The sequence below is a fragment of the Pygocentrus nattereri genome, chromosome 1, assembly GCF_015220715.1.
Source record: "Pygocentrus nattereri isolate fPygNat1 chromosome 1, fPygNat1.pri, whole genome shotgun sequence".
Classification (NCBI taxonomy): domain Eukaryota; kingdom Metazoa; phylum Chordata; class Actinopteri; order Characiformes; family Serrasalmidae; genus Pygocentrus; species Pygocentrus nattereri.
In genome coordinates, this window is record NC_051211.1 from 24,285,672 (window position 1) to 24,308,293 (window position 22,622).

General features: G+C 40.8%; 1 protein-coding gene across 8 annotated transcripts in view; it reads right to left on the reverse strand.

The window, feature by feature from the left end:
* The window catches only part of ubap2l (ubiquitin associated protein 2-like), a 39,870-nt gene that overhangs the window by 11,948 nt on the left and 5,300 nt on the right, over positions 1-22,622 (reverse strand). For 5 of the 8 annotated variants that reach the window (XM_037539145.1, XM_037539143.1, XM_037539154.1 and 2 more), the window contains exons 3-21: positions 21,291-21,368; positions 16,619-16,729; positions 15,769-15,943; positions 11,906-12,001; positions 11,469-11,514; positions 8,295-8,339; positions 7,767-7,873; positions 6,066-6,125; positions 5,906-5,958; positions 5,738-5,823; positions 4,153-4,333; positions 3,738-3,939; positions 3,169-3,494; positions 2,735-2,907; positions 2,452-2,572; positions 2,227-2,266; positions 1,920-2,115; positions 1,457-1,523; positions 938-1,277 (exon numbers count right to left, since the gene is read on the reverse strand). In XM_037539145.1, the coding sequence (XP_037395042.1) occupies positions 938-1,277; positions 1,457-1,523; positions 1,920-2,115; positions 2,227-2,266; positions 2,452-2,572; positions 2,735-2,907; positions 3,169-3,494; positions 3,738-3,939; positions 4,153-4,333; positions 5,738-5,823; positions 5,906-5,958; positions 6,066-6,125; positions 7,767-7,873; positions 8,295-8,339; positions 11,469-11,514; positions 11,906-12,001; positions 15,769-15,943; positions 16,619-16,729; positions 21,291-21,368 (2,503 nt within the window). The remainder of the gene's footprint in view (positions 1-937; positions 1,278-1,456; positions 1,524-1,919; positions 2,116-2,226; positions 2,267-2,451; positions 2,573-2,734; positions 2,908-3,168; positions 3,495-3,737; positions 3,940-4,152; positions 4,334-5,737; positions 5,824-5,905; positions 5,959-6,065; positions 6,126-7,766; positions 7,874-8,294; positions 8,340-11,468; positions 11,515-11,905; positions 12,002-15,768; positions 15,944-16,618; positions 16,730-21,290; positions 21,369-22,622) is intronic. The other 3 variants (XM_037539148.1, XM_037539161.1, XM_037539159.1) reach the window with 1 other exon arrangement.

Consider the following 22,622-nt stretch of genomic DNA (forward strand, 5'->3'; position numbering starts at 1 on the left):
TGTAAATGAGATTTTATTTTGAGGCATAATCTCAAGAAAATAAGCCATTATTTAAACATATTTACTCAAAATATAGATGGATTAAGACAATCTTTTAGTTAAATGCTCATTTAAATTAGAGGACTGCATTCCTTTGAGAAAATTTGGTGACGAGCTGTTTTTTTACAGTCATGCGAAGAAGACAATGATTTAACCCGCCCAGTGCAGGTGGCACAACACATTCATGTAGAGAAGTCAACTAAAATAATCAATAGCCAAAATAAAAACGTTAACACTCAATAATTTAGCATATCGCTGCTGTCAAAACAAAACCTTTTATCTCCTCTTTTTGGTGTTTCACAATTTGAAAACACCTGGTGTCCTTCCCATTGTGTGTAAATTTTGATGAATAAACCAAAAGAAATGGCACAAAATGCCTGAAAAATGTCTGGTTCCATTTACTTACGTTAAAAGTAAAGTGTGGTTTTTCATTCTACTGTAAAGCTACCATTTTGGAGATAAAGATTTATTCTGAGAGCAGCGATATATAAATATATATAACAGCAAAATAACAAATGAATAAACTCAGTAAATAGTTGTGAAATCAAGTGAACATGGAAACTGCTTTCTTGAAGACTCCAGAAATGGCAGAGCATTTACACAGCAGACAGTGCCCTTAAGGAAGGTGAATTCAAACCAATAAAGCCAACTAAACGACTCTCACACGTAGCAGTTATTTTCAGTCCTGACCAACGCAGATGGAAACCAGCAAAACATTGAAAAAAAAAAAAGAAATAAAAAAAATTATAAAAATTGGCACTCGTGCAGAGCTTTAGCTTAAATGAAAAGTAGGGGTGCAAATGTGTGCATCTGCTCCCTCTCTAATAAACGTGGGAGAGCACATACTTCATTGTTCACATGCCTGTGGTCAATTAAATGCTCCTACAAAGTTATTTACCTGAGGCGGCCGTGCTGCGTGATGAAGAGGCTGATGAAGGTGCGGCAGTGGCTGAGGCCACTGAGGATGAGGCTGCTGCAACAGCTGTGGGGGGCACGATGGAGGTCACTCCACCAGCACTGTTGAGGCCCATAGCCAGACTACTGACTGGCCCCAGACTAGATTGGGCAGAGACAGCACTGACTGACGAAGAGGAGGGAGGAACAGGCGCACTGTGAGAGACTGGGGCAGCAGAGGAAGAGGAGGAGACAGAGGAAGGGGTGACTGAAGAGGGGACCACCGCAGACACAGAGGAGAATGAAGATGAGTGCAGGCTGGAGTCTCCATCCACGTTTGGATGCTAAAGATAATAGAAACAGCATATTTTAAAAGTATGAATTAATGTATGGGATGAAAAAAAAAAATGAATCAAACAAGCAGAAAAGAAGAAAAAAAGATATTCAGAGCAGTCTTACTGATTGCCATCACAGGGGAATGGAAGCAACAACAAAAATAAAGAAAAATATATATTAACCTTACCAGCAGACCTGTGTTGGATGTGCGGCCTGAGGACGTAGCCAAACTGTTCTGTTGTGTAGGAAGAGAACTGAGAGAGAATAGTAGAGAACAAGATGTTAATGTTTGCTTTTCTCTTGCTTACAATTCAAACTATATGGCCAAAACCCAATGGACAACTGAACACCACACCTATATGAGCTAATCCCACAAAACCATGGTCATTAATATGGAGTTGTTCCCCATTTGCTGCTATAACAACCTCCAGTCTTCTGGGTAGGCTTCCCATAAGTCTAAGTATGTCTGCTGAAATTTGTTCAACTGACTGTGGCAAAAGTGTCATCCTAGGATTGTTTCACATTTAAAGTCACAAAACTCCTCTGTATGACATACTGCTGTTACCAATGGGTGTGGCTGAAACACATGAACTGAATTAGGAAGGATGCTTGCATATTTTTGGCCATATTGTGTAAATCAAGTCTCTTACTTGTTGTGTTGCGGAGGGGCAATTGAATTAGAGGAGGAGTCCTCATGTCCAAGAGCGGCAAGAGGTGTCTGATGGGACGCGGTCAGCAGGGATGCAGGACCTGAAGACGGGTCTGCCAACGAGGCCATATTCGATACAGTGGAAGGTGCAACAGGGTCAGACATTGATTTGGAGGACACTGCAGAGCCTGCTGCAGCTGAACAAAGAAGAGATGCAAATATACATAAAAATCAGCTGTTAAATCAGTTCTCATTAAGAGCCAGTCATAAAACACAAGCAAGGCATATTGTGCAACAGAGAAGTTTACCTTCCAGAGACTGTGTTGTCTGTATTGAATTGAACCCATTCTGTACATAAAAAAAAACAAAACCATAAAGTGGTAACACAGTTTCTAGCAAATACAGCTAATGGTCTAGATCAATAAATTGGCACAATAAGTGATAAACCTTAAAAAAAAAAATCTGTCAATGAAGGAATAAGCCATTTCTTTATTAGAATAAAGAATCAACATACTGACATAGAATAATCTTACCTTGGGCTGCATGTCTTTCTGTGGGGAGGATGAGACAGAGGGTGGGTAGCGTCGTGTCTGACTCGTTCTCTGCTCATACAGCTCCATCTGAGTGGGGGTGGACAGGGCTGGGGTCTGCTCACTAAGACAAAAAGCTTCATTAAGACATGCTGCTACAATTCTGAACAATTTGCAAATTATGTCTAAAAACATAGAACATCTCAAATAATCACTTAAACAAAACAATAAAAAAAAACGTACATATGCTTGTACAACCCTGTACATATAGGTAAAATTATGAGACCTGCTAGCACAGACACTGTTCTGAGCTGGGTTTCCTGGTAAAGTGGTGGGAACCGCGGCTGTGGCGTCATACTCGGGGAGCACGGGTTCTGAGCCAAACTGTAATGCTCCAAACTGCAAGTTGAGTCCAGAGATATCTGCAGAACCTGGCATCTCCACTGCTAAAGCGGGAATCTGTCATTTTACAGAGAAGAAATTACTATACATGATGCGGTCTGGTTTCTGGGAAATCTGTTCCCCATCACTAGAGAGTTTAGCTTCCAAATTTTTTTTTTTCCAAAAAGCGTTACTGTGGTATCTGGGGCCAAATGTTCCAACAAAAGTATAAATAAAAATAACAGCAAATAGATTTTTGAAAGTATCAGACAACAAGTGAGACATGTTTCATGAATATTGCAGAGGCAATGCTTATGCATAACCAAACAAAATACTAACCTTTGTGGCAATAGAGGTTCTCTTCTTTTGCTGTTTGAGCTTATGCTGTTGTAGGGGCAGAGGACTTGAGGCCTGCAGCTCAGCAGGTCCTGGAGATATCTGCTGGCTTGGAGCAGGGCCTGAAGGCTTTGGGAGCGGGGTAGAGACAGTCTGGGCTAGTGAGGCAGAGGGGGTGGACTGAGATGACAGGGAAGAGGCAGTGGATGGAGGAGGGCCTTTATCTTGCAGGAAGGCATCCATCATAGAGGAAGCAGTGGAGGTGGGTTGGTAGGGCTGCCGTTTGGTGAAGGGACTGTGCACCAGGGTCTCTGTCTGAGGTTTCAAATCTGAAGACAAGAGAATGGATGAATTTCCAAGCTTTTCTCTGCATTTCAACTCCATTCTACTAATTGAGAGGGGTGATATTTGGCACCAAGCTCTTATCTACACCAACAATTTCACAGCTCTCTCCTATATCTGTTTCTCAGTTCAAGATCATTTTAGTATTGCTGTCAAGTTAATTAGCACCGAGGAGGAGAATGAGGCAAAGATTACAGAACTGATCATAGCTTTAATCTTAGTTCTCCTACCATATTGTCCCAGCGTAGCGGGGCTGGTGTCCCAGGTGGACGGGCCTGTGTTGGGGGGACCACTCTGGGAGTGCTGTGCTGCCAGCTGAGCCAGAGCCTGAGCCGTCTTGAATTGCTCCAGAAACTGGGAACCGCTGGTGGAGCTGCCACTGTTGCCTTTAGTGTCTCCTACCTCGCCAAAACCCTTACTGAGCATGCTCACCTGAGGAAACAAAAATGATTAATTATAATTTTAGAATTGATTATTAAATATATTTTAAAAGGTGGTGGTCAGTGTTGAACAACTTTGCTAATCTACAATCAAACAGGATTGGAGTTTTGGTTATTTTTTATTAATTCTGAAAAATGTTTCAGTACCACCACACAACTGCAGTTAGGCTAACAGTTATTTCGATCAATTTCAGTGTTCCCTTACCATACTGTGCTGGCTGTAAGAGGTGTTGGAGGTGGGTTGGGAGAGCGGAACAGGCTGTTTGGAGTTGCTGAAGACCAGAGACTGAGATAGCGATGGGGGCTGTTGGGTCTCCAGTGGAGTTGCCTCCGTCTCAGAAGAAGAGGAGGGGGGTGTCTTGCCCAGCAACACTGCCAAATCAATTCTGTGGTAGAGTTGGTAAAATGCACAAAATCAACATTGTCTTACTGATTAAGCAGACGAGGCCATGTTAAAATACTGTTTGTGATGGGATCTCTACACTCACTGTACCAAATCACATCTACCCCTCCTGTTTGTGTGTTTAGTTCTCCTACTCATCACATTTTGTCATTAGTGGCAGTTATAGATGACTTCTATGCAATATGCAGTATTTATGAAGTCATGAAACTTGAAATTAAATGTCTTGTAATCATGAGCACACATTAACCTACCTTTCTGGACAAGAAGTAGTTAATGTAGAACTATGTTTATCTGGTTACCATAAACAATACGACCTTCTGCTGACGGCTATGGAATTGGTTACATTAGAACCAAAGTAACAGTTGTACACATGCACTCATTCACACCAAGTTTAATACTACTTATAGCAGTTTAGCTGATATTTGGAGCTTGTAAGTTTCGCAGGCATCACAAATTACTTTATATGCCTCTTTTTTAATTATTTAATAAAAGGGGTCTCCAGCTCTGGTTCTGATGAGCCAGAGTCCAGCACAGTTTAATGACTTTCTGCTCTATGAACGTTGGTAATTATTAGAGGAGCTGAATTAGGTGTATGGGAACACAGAACTCCCCAAACTGCACTGGACACCATTCTTCAACCACAGCTCAGGACCCCTGATGTAGTAGATACTCTTCAAATTGAAGCCTAACTCTGAAAATTACTGGAGCCTGTTAGTCGGTAACTTGTTCTTAACATCTACCATGCTAAACTTAGCTACACAGCTTGGCTGACAGCAATTTAGGTAGCAAATATTGAGCCATGTTTGAGGCCAACTATCAAATTGTATGCAAAAGTCTCACTATTCCCTAGCCCATGTAGTTAATATGGATCTCCAAATTTTCTTTATCAAACCTAGAAAGCAAAAAGGGCCCATCCAGCCAGAATGAAGAATGTTTCAAGCATGCATGCAGCAATACATAAAATATTATGCTAGTTAGTAACATTCATGTTAGCCACACTATTTGATACACATAAAAAAACTGATTCAGATGTTAAATTACATACTAAGCCAAGTTACACTCACGTGCTATGCTTCTTCTAGAACAGCTTGCGACTTGATTTTAACCATTATTGATTCTAATCTAGATGTCATGAAAGTTATTTCAGGGCAGAATTAAATGGTGTGAAGCCTGAATGGTTGTGCATACCTTGTGTGACCAAACAAGGTGGCACCAGTATGACTCAACAGTAAATCTGGTTTTGATTTGCTAGAACACTCATCTTTTGCCAAAAGGTGAGTGCTGATGCCACTGCAGCTGCTCAGCCATGAAACTACTATAGCTCATACTTCTCTACATTGTTGATTACACATACTACAGTGCGAGAACTGGAATTTTCACTGCATACCTCTGTCCAGCAGTTATGGTAACATTCTCTTGCGGCATGGGCATAGCAGCCACACTGGAGGCAGTGAATATCTTGGTCTCTGACAACTTCAGGCACATAAAGAGAGAAAAGTCATTATATTTTGACATTTCAAGATAAAATACTCTTAATGAGCATGTTTACACTTACATCCTCATTCCAGTCTTCAGTGCCCCATTCTTCTGGACCAGTTCTCCAAGCACCTGAAAACAAAACAGAGGAAGAATGTTATACCACATTACTGGGGTACCAAGAAAGCTGATAAATGAAGTGCAACAGTCAAAATTTTCGACTGTTTTATACAAGTTACCAGGAGCAGAGTCAAACTTTTGGGGGTAATTTGTTCCTTCTCCTCCAGTAAATTCAATCCCTGCACAGAAAGAAGTAAAGAAAGCACTTTCTTTAGAGACCCAAACAAAGAACAAAGAAACAAAGAAAACACAACTAATAACACTAGATCAATAAAACCTATCGTCACTTATCAAACAAGCTTGCGCTGAATCACTGAGTAATGACGTGTCTTAACAACCATCAGATCTTTAACGCCTGTAATGATCGAGCTTCTCAGAAAACACTTCTGATTGAATGTCAGCAAATTAATGCAAATCATGTTATGGTGCAAGAATCTGTTGATCAAAGGAGCTGCAAGTCCATTAAGTAGAAGTCCACACAGATGAAGAAGGGGTGTGGGGGCAGACTTTAATGACCCTAATTTCAAGGCCTGGACAAAATCCTAGTTTTAAAAACCACTTGCACTCAAGGACAACTCCTCTTGAATGACTTATGACTACATAGACTGATGTGAGTGAAATATGAACTGTGTGCTGTAGTAACACATTTGTGCACCAAGTTTGTTTTTTTTTGGGTACATCTGTGGGTCGCTACACAGTAGCTTAGATTTGTACGTCACGAACAAGCTTGACGCCATCACAGCTCAATATACAAAAATCTGCTAATGAGAGGATTACAATACGTGTACTATTTAAAAAACGAGCACTAAGGTAGGTGACAATGTGTAAGATGTTTGTGTACTAAACTGAACACTAAAATAAATGAATGTTGTATTTAAAATTGATGTCGCTGATGGTCCACACATATCTAATGAATATTTCTCAGATATGGTGCAGAACTGTCCTAGTAGCAAGCAGCATACTTAGCATGCAACAGCTTCACATACTTTCCCTCCAGAGGCAAACATTAGCTTAGCAAGCAAGTCAAAAAATAGCTTTATAACACAGGCTCAATTCTAAGCCCACTGAGGCTTCACTTATGCTACTTTTCATGATAAAGTTATTATATGGTTGCTGAATCATTCCTAGCACTACCGTGACACTAATGTGGTGGCGGGGTGTGTGTGTTGCAATGGCATGAGTGAATCAGATGCAGGAGCGCTGGAGTGTTTAAAACTTCTCATGGTCAACGTTGGACTGAAAATAGCCCAACAACCAAAAATATCCAGTAACCAGTAAAATAACCAACAGCGTCATGTGGAGAGTGCCCTCTGATCACTGATGAAGGACTAGAGGATGACCAACACTACCTGTGTAACAACAGATGAGCCACCATCTCTGACTTGACATGTACAAGGTGGAGCAACAAGGCAACAAGGTGTCAAACAGAGTGAACGATGAGTGGACACAGAATTAAAAACTCCAGCTGCACTGCTGTGTCTGATCCACTCGTACCAGCACAGCACACACTAACACACCACAACCACGTCAGTGTCACTGCAGTGTTTAGAATGATCCACCACCCAAATGATACGTAATCTGTAGCGCTCATGAGCGCTGAAAAGGGTAAAAGGGGGCCAATGACATACGCATAGAAACAGATGGACTACAGTCTATAATTGCAGATCTACAAAGTGCTTCTTCATATAAATGGTGCAGATAAAATGGACAATGAGTGTAGAAACAAGGAGGTGCACTAAAGAGCTGAGTGAGTATACAGCAGAGGGAGCTGAACAGAACAAAAATATTTGGCATCGGAAAACACTGGAAGGGATACACACTGGCTCCATCTTCTGGTTCCAGGTTGCCCGTGTTACTCCAAGTGCTTCCCCCAGCATAGCTCTCCTCTGTTTGTGCTGGCTCAGCATAGTCCGCTGGATTAAATGTACTGCAAAGATAGGGAGAAGAGGGTGGGGGAAGGTCAGACATTACTGAAGAGCATGCTTACTGGCATGAAATAACCAGGGAAGCAAAGCAAAAACCCTTTATTTAAAAAAAGGAAACAAAATAAATAAATAAAATTATGAACCAACGCACGCACACACCTTCAGATCTAAGCTGGTATGGCAAGCTAGCAAGCTAAAACACAATATCTACAGTAAAGAAACACATGAAGGTACAATTTCATAGAAAATTTTAGCCTGAACTCAGACAAACTGCTAAAGTCCAAGAACACGGATGTGCAAAAAATTCTGTTGCACCAGTTCAGTGCCTTCTTAACTTCCTAATATTTTATCCCAACACACTGCCTACTTTTGGTTCCACACATTCTGACTGGCATACTGACAAACCAATAACATTTAACTCACCTCTCGTCACCTGACAAATCGTATCTGGGGCCCTTATCAATCTGGCTTTAGAAAGAAACAACAGGGACAGTTACAAGCAGCACAACAGCGATGAGAAGTAGGGACTGCATGTGGAATGGCACAAAACCTGGTGCTTTTAAATTTCAATGTTAAATACAGGTACATCAGCTGTCCTTAACGGCATACCTACATCCTACAGCAAGTATAACGGCCTGCTTCAAACGGGCCCAAAAAGTTTCAATCATAGACAAATGTGCCTCAACTTGTACCACAGGCGGAATTCCAAACCAAAAAGCACATGCAAAGTCCAAAAACACACTCTTAAGAAGCCACTTTTCCAGATCTCCAAGTAGCCTAACAGCAGCAGATGTGAGGAAGCAAACAGACGCAAACAGTGTAGTCTTAGCTTTCAGAAATAATCAAAAAACTTAAAAGAAAAAGAAAATAGCTATACTAAAAGTGCAGATCAAAGAAAGTTGGCTGCATTTTGTTAAAAAAAACAAAAAAAAAACAACAAAAAAACAAAGGATGCCCATCCACACACACAGAGCTATCAACACACAATACTAAGACTCTGACTTTTAAACACATAAGGAAGGAGGCACAACCATTTACTTACCCGTTTCAACTGCTGATACACTACATGTCCAAAAGCATCCAGACGGCCCTCCTAATTAAATTAAATTCAGCTAATTTATGGTCTTCCACTCGGCCTTCTTTAATAAGGACATGCGAGGTACATTTTTCTGAGTCTGACATCATTTCAAAGCAATTAAAAACATAAGTGCTCCAACTGGAAACTCATCTCACTCTGACTGGACTTCACGTGATGTTTGCTGTCATGGTAACGTTTACTCTAAGTGGTTCTTCCTTGTATACGCGTTATTTTGCATCGGATTACTGGTAGCACACGTAAACGAAGATTTTCCATTCAACTGTTGAATAGTGTGCGCATATAAACATTCTGTAATTGGAACGTATTCAATCGGATTGGCAAAAATCTTTGAATGTAAACGCAGCCATTTTCATGATACATGATACGCAAAATGGTATTTAGTTTTCCTGAGATTTAAGTAAAAAAAAAAAAAAAAAAAAAAAATATATATATATATATATATATATATATATATATATATATATATATATATATAAAAATAACTGGAGGAGGAGAAAGAAACCGAAACCTTGTTTTACAAACTGCACTGCATTAATTCCAACTAAACAGGTATAAATATGCTCATGGTGTTATGAAACGAAGTGTCAAAGTACTGACATCCATATATATGCTCAGAAAAGCAGGGACGAAGGAAGTGGGATTGCTGAGGGTGCTGCTCAGGATTTCAAGTTTTAATATTAATAACAATAATATAATTCAGAGCAAAGTTTGTATTTTTATATTCTCAAAATGTGAAGCAGATGTGCATGGTTTGAATGAATGCTGTATGTTCAATACAGCCAGCCAAGAACTGGCAGCTTTGGGGGTGTCACACAAACACATGCAGGTTGAGGTTCAAAGAAATAAAAATGCCTATGCAGAGTTATAGAGCAGCAGTGAGCCCCAAGGCCGGCTAATAATTTCTTAAATTAAAAAGAACTTAGCATAAGTTATCAACTGTTGTATCCACCTTCAGGGTGAGTGTTTTAAATCTAATCACAGAAAAGCAGGACCAGAAGAATGCTATGCTATGGCGCAGCAGCCTATGAGCGCCAGCTCTATGTTAAGCATGAGCTAGAGGAGTATAGAGCCCCCCCCGCACTCCGTTTTCAGGCATGATGGAGCTCCATCCATTACCTGCGAGATGTGACTGCATTCAAACAAGCAGTGACACGACAAAGCAGCCGGAGTTCGTTCATTTTCAACGATTTACAGCGACAGGAGACAGCGCGAACGTTGACGACGCAAAGGGGATGGCGGCAGTGACAACAAAGTTGAGTGGGGTTTAACTTTATGCAAATAAGGAGCGAAGCACCTTCCTACTACCATTCGGAATTGAGCATTGAGCAGCGTAGTACGCGCTTTATCTCTGCCACTGTAAAACAGTACAACCCATTTTTGGTTCCTAGATAATTGCTCCTCACAAAGAACAAATACATTTTCCTCACATACTGACTGCACAGACATGAGGATTAAATAAAAAGCACAAGCGATTTCTCAAGGCTATTATTTCTAGCAGGAATGCATCTGGTCTGTGCTTGGCATCAGTGAAACCATGGTAACCAACGGTCCACTCAAGTTCAGAAACGCCCACAGGCAATGAGCGATTAGCGTTTTGGGCAACAAGAGGCAAAAAGTCGCTGCCGGTATGAACGCAGGGTAAGAATGTTCGTGATCCAGAACTACTCAACATCAGTACCTGACCTCATTAATGGAAATGTTCCAACAACTAGTATAAAGTCTTTACAGGAGAGTAGAGGCTGTTACTGCAGCAAAGGAAAGACGAGATTTCAGAAGAAACGTCGGATAAACTTTTGGACATATAGTGTAAAAATCCTAGTGACAAGCAAACGTCCAGCAGAGTTTAAGACTACAAACACCCAGAGGATGCAGCAGACTTGCATCACACACACCCACACACACACACACACACCCCCTCAGCAAACAATGAACACACTGTCAAAATGTCTGATAAGACTAAGAACACAGGAAACAGGACCACAAACCCAAAGAACTGTCAAAGGCATTAGGTAACTGAGTAAATTTCAAATAGTTGTCAATATAAGATGTACTTCAGTCATCCACAGCGTAAATATTTATAGTGTATGTTTTATGCACGTACAAACACACACGTTTTCTTTATCAGTTGGTTATGGGGAAGTCAAGGAAGCTTTTGTAAAGCATTATCACTAAAAGTTGCAGAAATCTGATGCACTTTTGGCAGAAAATTTAAAAAGTGGAAAAATAGCTAGAGACGGCATGATTTGCTAAACATCCGACTAAAAGGTATGGGATCTAGGACGTTTGTGATGACATACGGAAAGATAGTACACTGATGGAACAGCACTCCTACTCACATTCCTCATTAAAACAGGCCCTATACTGAGCTTAATGCGTCCCTGGAAATCTGTCAGAAATTTGCACTGTTCTACTGTGGTAAAAAAGGAAAGAGAGTTTTTGGTAGCAATGTGGAGGGGGTTGGTGGTTTGAGGGACTAAGCACTAGAAGTGTAAACTTACCCCATGCCCTGTGCTGAAAACCTTCCACCTCTCCTACCAGCACCTCCTGTTGAATACAGAGACAGACTAGTATACAGGGACAGGGACAATGCACTGTAAATCATTAATTCCATAAATTCCAGGCTAACCAATCTTAGTTGCATGACTTTAAATGACAGACAAAATCTGCAATATCATTACATTTGTCCCAAAAAATAAATAACTAAATAAATGTCTCCTGATATAAAAGCATTTCAGTTTGGTTGCACAGTCAAGGGTACTCATCTTCAATGCAGAGAAATAAACGTGGCTTAATACGAAACCCATGCAGAACAGAATTAGGAGTTAAATAAACATGGATAAATGGATTCAACCCATGCAGACCAGAAACGATTTAAAATTTTTTCAGAATAAATGGTTAAAAAGCCTTCCTTCAGTCAAAAAGAAACAAGACAAACCTCTCCCTCTGCCTCTTCCCCGCCGGCCTCGCTCCGTCCCTCTGCCTGCCACTCCACCCGTCTTTGCCCCATCCAGACCATTCTCCTGCCCACGAACTGTAAAGAGGCCAAAAAAAGTGGAAGTAAAGGATGATTTGAGTGCATAAATAAAGGAGTTAAAAAAGCAGACATGAAAGAGACCTTAATGAACACAAATACAGCATAACAAATTCAGTAGTCGAGTCACTACATTAAAACAAGGATGGGTGATCCAGCAAGAGCTTAAAACATCACTTAACTTTGGCAAAATGAACCCTGCAGCCAACATATTGATAGTGTTTCTTGTAGGACTACAAACATGATTTGACTACATTGGTCTGCTACAGAGAATGACTAATGTCATTTTCTCTACCATTACAACTGGCTGGGTGGCCTACAAGCTCACATTTGGCCAGGCTTGGATGAGACGCAGACATTAAGATGCAATTTTACTGCACTAAACTCAAAACAGGGCTAATGTTCCCTTTTTTAATGTAACGCAGTTGGTCAGTGGTCTTTCAAGTACTGACTATATCCACAACATGCTCAGAAGAACATTGTACATCATAAAAATGTATCCAGATAGTGCCGACTACATCTACAGCAGTCTTGGTGCTCTGTTACAACCTGAAGCCTAGATATTTAGAAATTAGCTAACATTAAAAGGGACCAAGGACACTGTTAAGGGGCTCGACCAATGTTCCAGCCCTCTAACTATACATACTAATCATGACATTTTCCACTACACTTCTGAAGATAGAGAAAAATTGCTGCTGGTATAACAATCAGTATTTGTACTGCGAAACGTACATGTCTCCCAAACTCTTCAAGGATTTAAATCTTGGACTTTTGTGGACACTAACAGTTAGCTTGAGCTCAGACAGGCTGCCTGTAACTGAGCGAAAACTTAAGCTTGCTTAAGCTGCTGAAAAGCGCTCGCTCAAACATCACTAAATTTTTCTGACTTCTATCGCTTCCAATGCAAGCTTCAGTTAAGAAGGACATGGTTTTTTGGTCGCTTCAGAATCAACAATATATACACACACACATTGACATATTAAACCACTACTGTGACTAGTTTTGAATTCCCAGTTGGTAAGACTGTCTTTTCTGTTGTGAGGTTATAGGAATTGCTTTAATGGATGGCTTTGGATCCACAGTTTGAAGGAGGTTGAGTTGGAAGATGGAAGTGACTGCTGAATGTCATGTCATGCCTCTGAGCTGATTCTTGGGACAGGAGTGTTTGAAACATGCCTAAAGATGTCACTGGTGTATTTTCCCTCTCCCAGTTTCCTCTGAAGCAGCTTTGAAGGCAAAACCACCATGCTGTTTTTCCTCAAACCCCACTCGAAGCAGCACACAAACAAGCCATGTAACTAAATGTAACGGTTGCCCTTCGAGTGATTTTTTTATACGTAGCTACAGAATTCTCAAAATGTACAAGGAAAAATCATAATAACCGCAGGAGGCTTTCGCACAAGTTTAACAAACCCCAGTTAATAGGACAGAAGCTGTGCCAAGATAAGGTGGTGTTCTTAGCACCTAGCTAGTTGGGTTGTACAATCACATGTGATGCCAATTTTTGCAACTTGTATCACTAAAAGTAGCATGCTTTATGCAAAACTTCTACAAATTTTTACTTTCTGAATTTGAAACTTGTTTCGCAATTTTACTAAACCAGCCTTTTTGCTACCTACTGGCCTCGTATGCCATATAGTTCAATTACAGTTTACAGAATATACAGTGTAAACCAGTTAAACAGAGCCCAGTTAAACCAGTTAAACACAGCAACCAGTAATCAACTGGTTTTTCATTTGGCTGCATTTCATAGACAAATTTAAGCAATAACAGTTTTCAATTCGTGAATTGGTGGAATTATATTTTGGGCAGCATCCACTAAAATCTGGACAGAACAAAAGACCTCCGTGTACAGCATGATGCAAGTTCAGATACAATCAAGTTTACTAATAACTGCATGAAGGGAAGTATGTACACCTTTCAGTAGATATTGTAAATACTTCTAACAACCTAACAATTTCATGACACCTAATAAATGAACAACGACACTGGAGAATTTTAAAGTGAACTTTACAAAAAGCTAAAAAAATATATTTTCAGCAAAAATCTTTTGGAAGAGTTAAACAAGAACAGTATAGTGTTTTCAATGGAAAGTTTCCATCACTGATCATGAGGCTGAGCAACACAGGTAAATGTGGGCGTCCTATGGTATAATGCTAAAAAAAATGCTTGTGTTTACAATGTTTCAGTTTCAGATGCAAACTAACTTTCACCACAGAAACAGAACAAAGACAACATGACAAAGACAACATTTAAGCCAAAAGACTCTGAAGTATGCATGAAGATGCAAAACTCCTGAGAATGAAGTTAGAGACGTTCTGACTAAGAAATCCCATCACTGATGTATCTTTACGTAGAGCAAGCAAATTATATACCAAAGAGAACAACCTGTTCAAGAGCATGGGAATCTATGGCTTTGCCAGAAACTATACTCTTTGACACAAGTTTCAACTGGGGTAAAGGCTGAGTAAATTCAAACGCATTTATTCCCAGAAAATACAAAAACAGGATTTAAACCACAGAGTTTATTTTAGCTGTTTTGCTAGGCTGCTGTGGCCATGGAGTGAAGATTCTGCCAACTCTGCAACTCCCGATTCACACATGCTGCCTCTGCGCGGCGTGAAAAGATGCAGCAGCACGAGCACTACAGCTCAGATGCACTGGCCTGTCATACATACAGCATCGTGTATTAAACATTATTTAAGTGTATTTGTGTATGTACACAGAGGCAAACAAACACACATATATACACATTTTAAATTACATTTGTGTTGCGTATTGGAGCTTTATGTTGCTCTCTGATTCAGACGGAGACTGAGAGAGAGCATCCGGTAGTAGCTCTGACTTTACTCTAGCACACTTCGTCCCCTCCGACACTACAGAGGGAGCTGTGGAGGGATTCAATGTGTGCTTGGAGGCACTGAAAGTAAAGCCTTTGAGATAAAGGTTTCACAGAGTGTTTAACTAATATTTTGTGATGAATTACATAAAAGTCGCCTTTAAGTTTTATACGGTATTCCATTTCATTTTCATGGCTTATTTAAGTGTGTTTAGCTGCACATTGTGCGCAGAAACAAACAGCTACAGCTCTATTCTCTAACCATCGCTGCACTTCAGTGTGGCGTCTGTGAGTCTACCACTTTGCATGCAGACTGTTTGAAAGCATTTACCACTTAAAACGGGCTCTGAAATAAAAAGCAAGTCTTTCCGTGTCGCTCACACGACGCAAATGCAGTATGTATGAATCAGGTCTATGAGACTTTGCATGTTGTTCACATGATCGATTGCTCGAGAACAACTACTCATTTTAACTTGTTTTACTGTTATATTGTTTACATACATGATTGTTCTAGTTTATTTAGGCTATTCATTAATTTGCGGGATTTCTCTTCAGACGTGCTTCCGCCTGAAGGGGTCTGATGTCCCGTCCACTCCCGTAAACCACGCTGAAAATTAGTCTTGCGCCGCAAGATGTTGTGGCGGTTCCAACAGATATCTGCAGTACTGCAGATCTCTACCTCAGAAAACCACAGCCAGTCTCTAAACTGACAAGACAAGCAACTTGCCTCAACAGGACATGGCAAGCTGCACAATACAGCAATATAATTACTATACTGGAACTAATTAATTACTGAAGTTGTCTTGGAGCAGCTCATGTACAGTTAAAACACTCAGTGCTTTTCTGAATGTTGCTAATTTATGGATAAAGAATACCCTGGCTGGTAATTCGCTGCACAACATCAAGACAGACTCAACACTTCACTCACACTCTCGTCCACGACTGGCTCCACGACCCCTTCTCGAGGCCCCTCCTCTGCGACGTGCTACATCCCTCTCTCCTCCTCTCTCTCGGTTCTCCTTCCCTTCTTCTCCACCATCCGTCTGGCCACTTTCCTTCTGGCCCGATACCCCTTTCTTCTTTCCAACCATTTCCCATGAATCCTGAGGGCCGAAAGAAAAACTTCTCTAATGGACATGAAGGTCTGCTTCCAGTCATAAACAGATACTGTGCGAGTGTATATTTTTACACATAATATACATACAACGTGTGTGTGTGTGTGTGTGTGTGTGTGTGTGTGTGTGTGTGTGTGTGTGTGTGTGTGTATATATACACACACACACACACACACACACACACACACACACACACACACACACACACACACACACTTGTGTGTTGCGTATTGGAGCTTTATGTTGCTCTCTGATTCAGACGGAGACTGAGAGAGAGCATCCGGTAGTAGCTCTGACTTTACTCTAGCACACTTCGTCCCCTCCGACACTACAGAGGGAGCTGTGGAGGGATTCAATGTGTGCTTGGAGGCACTGAAAGTGAAGCCCTTTGGGTTTAGAGAAAAACACTAGAGCTTGAGTGCCAAACTCCAGACCTACTGTTTCAGCAACTCCTGACTGTGGGTTCATCAGAGGAGTGCCAAGCCCCTAGTGAAGTGAACTGGGTGCCTCAGAGCAAACAAAACATCATGCTGCACAGTGCTGTGGTCTTTCAGGGTGACTTTGACTTAACATCTTCCAAAGGGGACCCTTGAGCTGGACTTTAACAACAACACAAGACAGAAGGGAATGACAAACGGTCACAGATCAGTGGCTATAACTCACAGTGTCGGGGCTTCCTTCCAGCAGGACATTGATGGCTCTATTGACATCTCCATTGCAGTCATGCAGCGCAATCATAGACTCATCTTGGTCTTTTCCTGTGATGTCAATCAGCTGGGCAGAGGGCAAAAAAGATAAACCAGGTCAAGAACATGGGGCTGGTTTTCCACAAACAAATTCTGACAAGGCCTCAAATACAAAGCACTTACAATGTATAACAAGCAAGGCAGGGCTTTAGACCAGGATTAATTTATAAAAAACCTCAAGTGATCTCTCTAATAACCGAGAGGAATGAAATAATCGATATTAGCATTGCTACCGTTATTACTACCCGCTAGTAATTACCACAAATATAGTAATGAATTATTACTGCATAAATTCTACTTCTATTCCAATTTTAATTCAGTGTGTTGAAAATGTCACTTAATTACTTTCGCTTTGCACCAAATGCTAAATTAGTATCCTGCCAAACTGCCAACCCTGAACAGTGTAGTGGTTCTGTTTGAACAGGAGTGAGCAGTGCAGGAGGAGAGAGGAAGCAGCGTATTTTTATCCAAAACTCTCAGCAATGCAAGCAAGCAAGGTTTATTTATATAGCACTTTTTACAACAGGTGTTGTCACAAAGCAGCTTTACCGAACAATCAGTATTACAAAAAGAAAAGAAAAGAAAAGAAAAGAAAAGAAAAGAAAAATCTGGGTCCAAGCCCCCATGAGCAAGCCAGCGGCAAGGAAAAACTCCCTAGAAGAGGAAGAAACCTTGAGAGGGGAACCCATCCTCCTCTGGTCGACACTGGAGAGCAAACATTGTTACTATGAAGTATTATAGAACAAAAAAAGGGTGGGGGTGTTGGAAGAAAGCAGTGGCTAATTTGATCAGCAACAATCAGTGGAGTGATGAACCTGAGCAAATACGCTGATAAAACACAGTTACCAGCACTGCTAACACTGCACTAAAGCTAGAAGCCAGACGATGAATTACATAGTAGGACAATACAGTCTCTCTACAGCCTAATTTACAAACAATTTTCTTATTAAGAAATGTCTCAAAGCCAATGTGACTCAAACCATATTGGGGAGGCAGGTATGATTGCGTGTGTGTTGAAGCTGATATTACAAATTGCATTCCTGGTGGAAATCCGCCAAGGCAGAATGTTTAAAGTGACCAGTGACGTGTCTGACCTCTACGGAGTCATTAAGGCCTTGTTCACACCGCAGGTGAGTGTCCCCCAAAACTGATTTTCTCACCAACTCCAATTTTTTTTGTTTGTCTGTTCACAATATATTTTATATGTGACCGTATATGCAGCATCAGTCTGAGCAGATCACGCTCCTAAAATGACCCTCATGCACAAAAGAACAACGCTTCACATGGCTCGTCCAGACAAACAATCATGAGTGCCAACAAACGCCAGTCGCTCCCAGAGCTTTCAGTTTTATCTTCGCCAGCATCACAGGAGCAATTATAAAGCTTCCTTGACTGACAGCTAGGTTCATCGCCAAGAATGTGTCTGAGCTCACAGTAAAAAGGGCACGGTCACTTGGTTCATGACCTCGGTTTCTTTAAACTCTGCTTTCAGACTTTTAACTTATTTGCCTTGCTTTCCTACCGCCACGCTCAGCCATTTCTTTCAAAAGCTCTTTCTACACAAATGGTTTTGGACACATCTTCTAATGATTTGTACAGAAATATCACCCCAAATGTTTATAAGGTAGCGTTAACTTATGACAATTGTCAAGTTGGATTGATGTAAAAGCCGCATGAATACCATTCTGGTTGTTTGATGTGTATCTTTGTCCCATATGAAGAAATAGATCGGATTTGGGCCAATTTTATCTGCTATAGGAGCAAAGCCTAACATTTCTCTGTTAGCAGAGCCTCCTTCACTACCAGCTTGAGTTGCAGCACTGTACACTCTGCTTATGTCACAATATCGACAACTGGTACCAGTGAATTTTTATGAATACGATCAGCGTAAACTCCTGGTGAATCATTTTCCTTCAGCTCTAGACAGTGAGCTAGACAACACACTCCACTGATTCGCATAAATAAATCAACTCAACATGCAAGCCATCACTAGAGTTAAAGTAAAAACCAATGCTGTTGCACAAAACTTATATTGTCCAAAGAGTCTGAGAACCATCAGGCTTGGCAACAAGCTAACTCAGCTTTTGGCTTATAAACAAATGTTTGTTTCCATATGGAAGTACATGTGTTCATAAAAGTAGTAAAAGTGTCCGCTATTGAGACAGTAATTCTAAAATATGAATTACTAAACTTCATGAATATTATTGAACCCTGTTGCAGATCTAGACTAACTAGCATCAAATCTAAAGCTAGCATGACATCCACTAAAAGCATTAAAAATTCAAAAACAGGCACATGTGCATTTCTACGGTGACCGGCTTGCCCTGACATGATCAACGAACTTGAAAGAAAAAGGAAAAGGTGTTTTAAAAAAAAAAAAGAAAAAGAAAAAAAAAGACAAAAATTTTTAAATGTTTAAAAGGTTCTGGTGCATGTGTAGCTGTTATACTTAACAGAAAGCTAAACAACAAGTTCATCTTACTATTTTGCACAGCTGCTGAGAGTATTGGAGCTTTATGTTGCTCTCTGATTCAGACGGAGACTGAGAGAGAGCATCCGGTAGTAGCTCTGACTTTACTCTAGCACACTTCGTCCCCTCCGACACTACAGAGGGAGCTGTGGAGGGATTCAATGTGTGCTTGGAGCCACTGAAAGTGAAGCCTTTTAGAGAAGAAGAAAGAAAACCCTCTAGGGCTCCAGACCTATTGTTTCAGCAATTCCTGACTCTGGGATTAAAGCACAACTCATCAGCACTGAGTCAAGTCCTTAGTAAAGTGTACTAAATGCCTCAGATCAGACAACGGATCCGGTAGTAGCTCTGACTTTACTCCAGCACACACTTCCACTCCGACACAACAGAGGGAGCTGTGGAGGGGTTTCTGGTGGGCTATGTACATGTGCATGACAATGTTAACTATGTGAAAGCTCAGTTTTGAGTGCAGTGATCTAGAAAATGTCAGAAAATCTATATTTTTGCCAAAATTTAGGCATCCTAAATCCAACTTCTAAAGCATTAAAACAGAAAATGTCAGTGGCTGACAAATCAAACTGACACTACTAAAGACAGCGAGATTAAACAGCAGTGAATAAAAAGTATGATTTGCTATGCAAACGATAGAGAAATTAAACTAACTAGCCTAAAAACAGAACCGGAGCATATTGAAATTCTATTGCAGAGCTGCAGTTTTAATTATATCAATTTAACACTGTCGCAAAATTTTACCACTTGGGACAAAGATTGTGAACTAGAGGACTATAGTATATTCAGCTTTCAAGTGCAAAATATAAATAAAAGGCAAAAACAGATCTGCTTCTTGACAAAATAAAAGGCATTCACAATGGTTACACTGATCAGAAAAACACCAGAAAAATGATGATCGTGACTCCCTGCTGAGCTGGTACACCTGGACCACTGAAGTTTGCTAAAATCACTAAGAAATAGGGTTTTCAGTACAATAAGGTGCTCGATAAACTGGGATTACACCAAGAGGCCATCACTATAGCAATGAAACCGTATGTAATGACAACCTACATTTGATGTTGGGGGATCTCCATGGTCAACTAAACAGCAAGCGTTTTATTTATGAATGCAATGAAACAGTGATACCTGATCCTTAAGTACTGGCTCATACCAAGTACCAAAATCTATACTAACTCTACTTTACTTTGCTCTGCTTTAAGCTTCAGCTTCCTCCCGTCTCCGCCAGAAAACTTTCCCTCAGAAGTAGAACAGCTTATTGTAAAATGTCTCTCATCGTTCGGTTGTTATGAGGCTGAAGTCGTTCTTATTCTCCAGATTCTTGTTTGAATTTTTCCGTTCCACCTTAAATTCTGTCTGAGGTGCCGAATATACCTGCTGCACCATTTAAAGTTGAACAGGGAAATTTGAAAGAGAAGCGACTTCATCTTCGCAACCTTAGTGTTTGACAGTCTCCCGTTGCAGATTTAACGTTCCAGGAAACCACTGCTCTGCTTGCAAATGCGAATAAGTCTCCAAATGTTCGCCTTAAATCTCTTTGCCTTTTCACAGCTTTTCTCAGCCGTTGAGAACCAGGACTTTTGCAATATGCTGCACACTTTGGAGCCAAGATTCAGCGTTCAGTCTCTAGGCTGAAAATATTTAAAAGATATTTTATTGACACAGTGACCCCTGACTCTCCACAATGAGACAAAAACTGAAGTTATAAAATCACAATTAAATTGGCAGGACGGCTGTAACGTGCTGCGTGGACATCCATTACTACTGGATCTTATGTCACGCTAACAGCACATTTTTATCTCAGATTAGTGGCAGCAGCATCTCAAGCAGGAGCAGTGAATGAGAGCCTTCTACATCACTTCCATTTGATTTGACATACTGGAAGTAAAAGCACTATGGACTATTACAAATGCCTTGCTTTAAAACTACCGAGTCCTCACACAGTGAGAAAACAGAAATCCTACATAGAAAAGAAAAAATAATCGTTTTATAATCACATCGCAGCCCTCTGAATCGTAATCCAATCATGAGGTGCATAAAGATTCCCACCCCTAAAACTGACTAGTCAAGACAGCAAATGCTGCCTGAAGTGTTGTGAAGTAACGCTCACCTGCTTGACCTTCTCCTCAAAGTCAGCATCGTTGTGGTCGGAGATCATCTGCGCGAGTCGGATCTGCTCAGCGGTGGCCTACCCAAGGGGGGGAAGAGCAAGCTAAATTAGCACACTAGTACTGCCCAATTAAAACAGAAATATACTGTCAGAACAGGACAATCCCTGTCGAGTTCAGACATTGTTTCTCAAATAAGAGGTGTGTTTGGAATTCAAAATGTCAAGCTACAGTCGGGATTGGATGGAATTCTGTACGACATCACATTTGGATTGAAAACTTGGTGCTATAAGGTTGAGTTAGCTCAGAGTAGAGAGCTGCTTGCAGGCACAGCAGTAACTTTTGCAGCACAAACACTTTAGATACATAGAACTCTTACTGAGGGAAATCGCAACACTAAAGCAGAAGAAACAAAACTGAACATAAACACAAAAAGACCATATACACAAAGTTTATTAGTACTAAGAGACACCACCTATGAAAAAAATGTCTATAGCAGGCATGGTGATCCGGGGGGGGGGGGTTTGGGGGGGGGGGGGGGGGGGGGCATTCACTGAAACAAATTACACAGGGCAGGAAAACTGACAAACTATGCAGAAATCCAGTCCTCTAGTACTGGAGCTCACCAGCCCTGTTCACGGTTTTAGATCGACTGGTCAGTGTAAAAGAAGACCACACGATATGTCTATGTTAATCCACTCCTTCTGATTAGCCCATCACCAAAAATGTAGGTTATGGAGGTCCTGGTAACCAGAGGGGATAAGGGAGCATCACCAAGAGCTCCATTTTTGCATCTAGCTCATTTGTTAAAGAAGAGAAATTGGTAAACTGTACTTTTGTTTTAATAGTTCGTAGGCACTAAAGCTTTACTCGAAAAAGATTAGTTTTACCTGAGGAGATACGGTAATTTGAATGACTACTGATGAGAGCCCTGATTTTAACCCAGTAGGAATCAACAAAGAAAGCGGTTTTCACAAGTCTGCTAAGTAATAATTGTGGAGAGGACTACTTTCTACAATGTCAAAATCAACTGTTCCAATCGTCTTCTTGGTAATGTAATAACAATTCCTGCTAATGGACAGCACCACCTCTTTTTTGCCAAGCAGTAGACAAGGCTAACCACTAAAATGGAGCTCTTGGCAAGCCTCCTTTATCCCCACCAGGAGTACTGTAACCTACATTTTTGGTGATGGGCTAGTCTGAAAAAGAATAAAAACACTTTTGTAGGTACCTCTCACAGGGCAATTTCTGTCCCATTGGGCAACATCTGTTCAGTTACAGAAGCTCACATTACCTGCCTAATGCTACTTTAAACAGTACTATCTGGAAGTTAC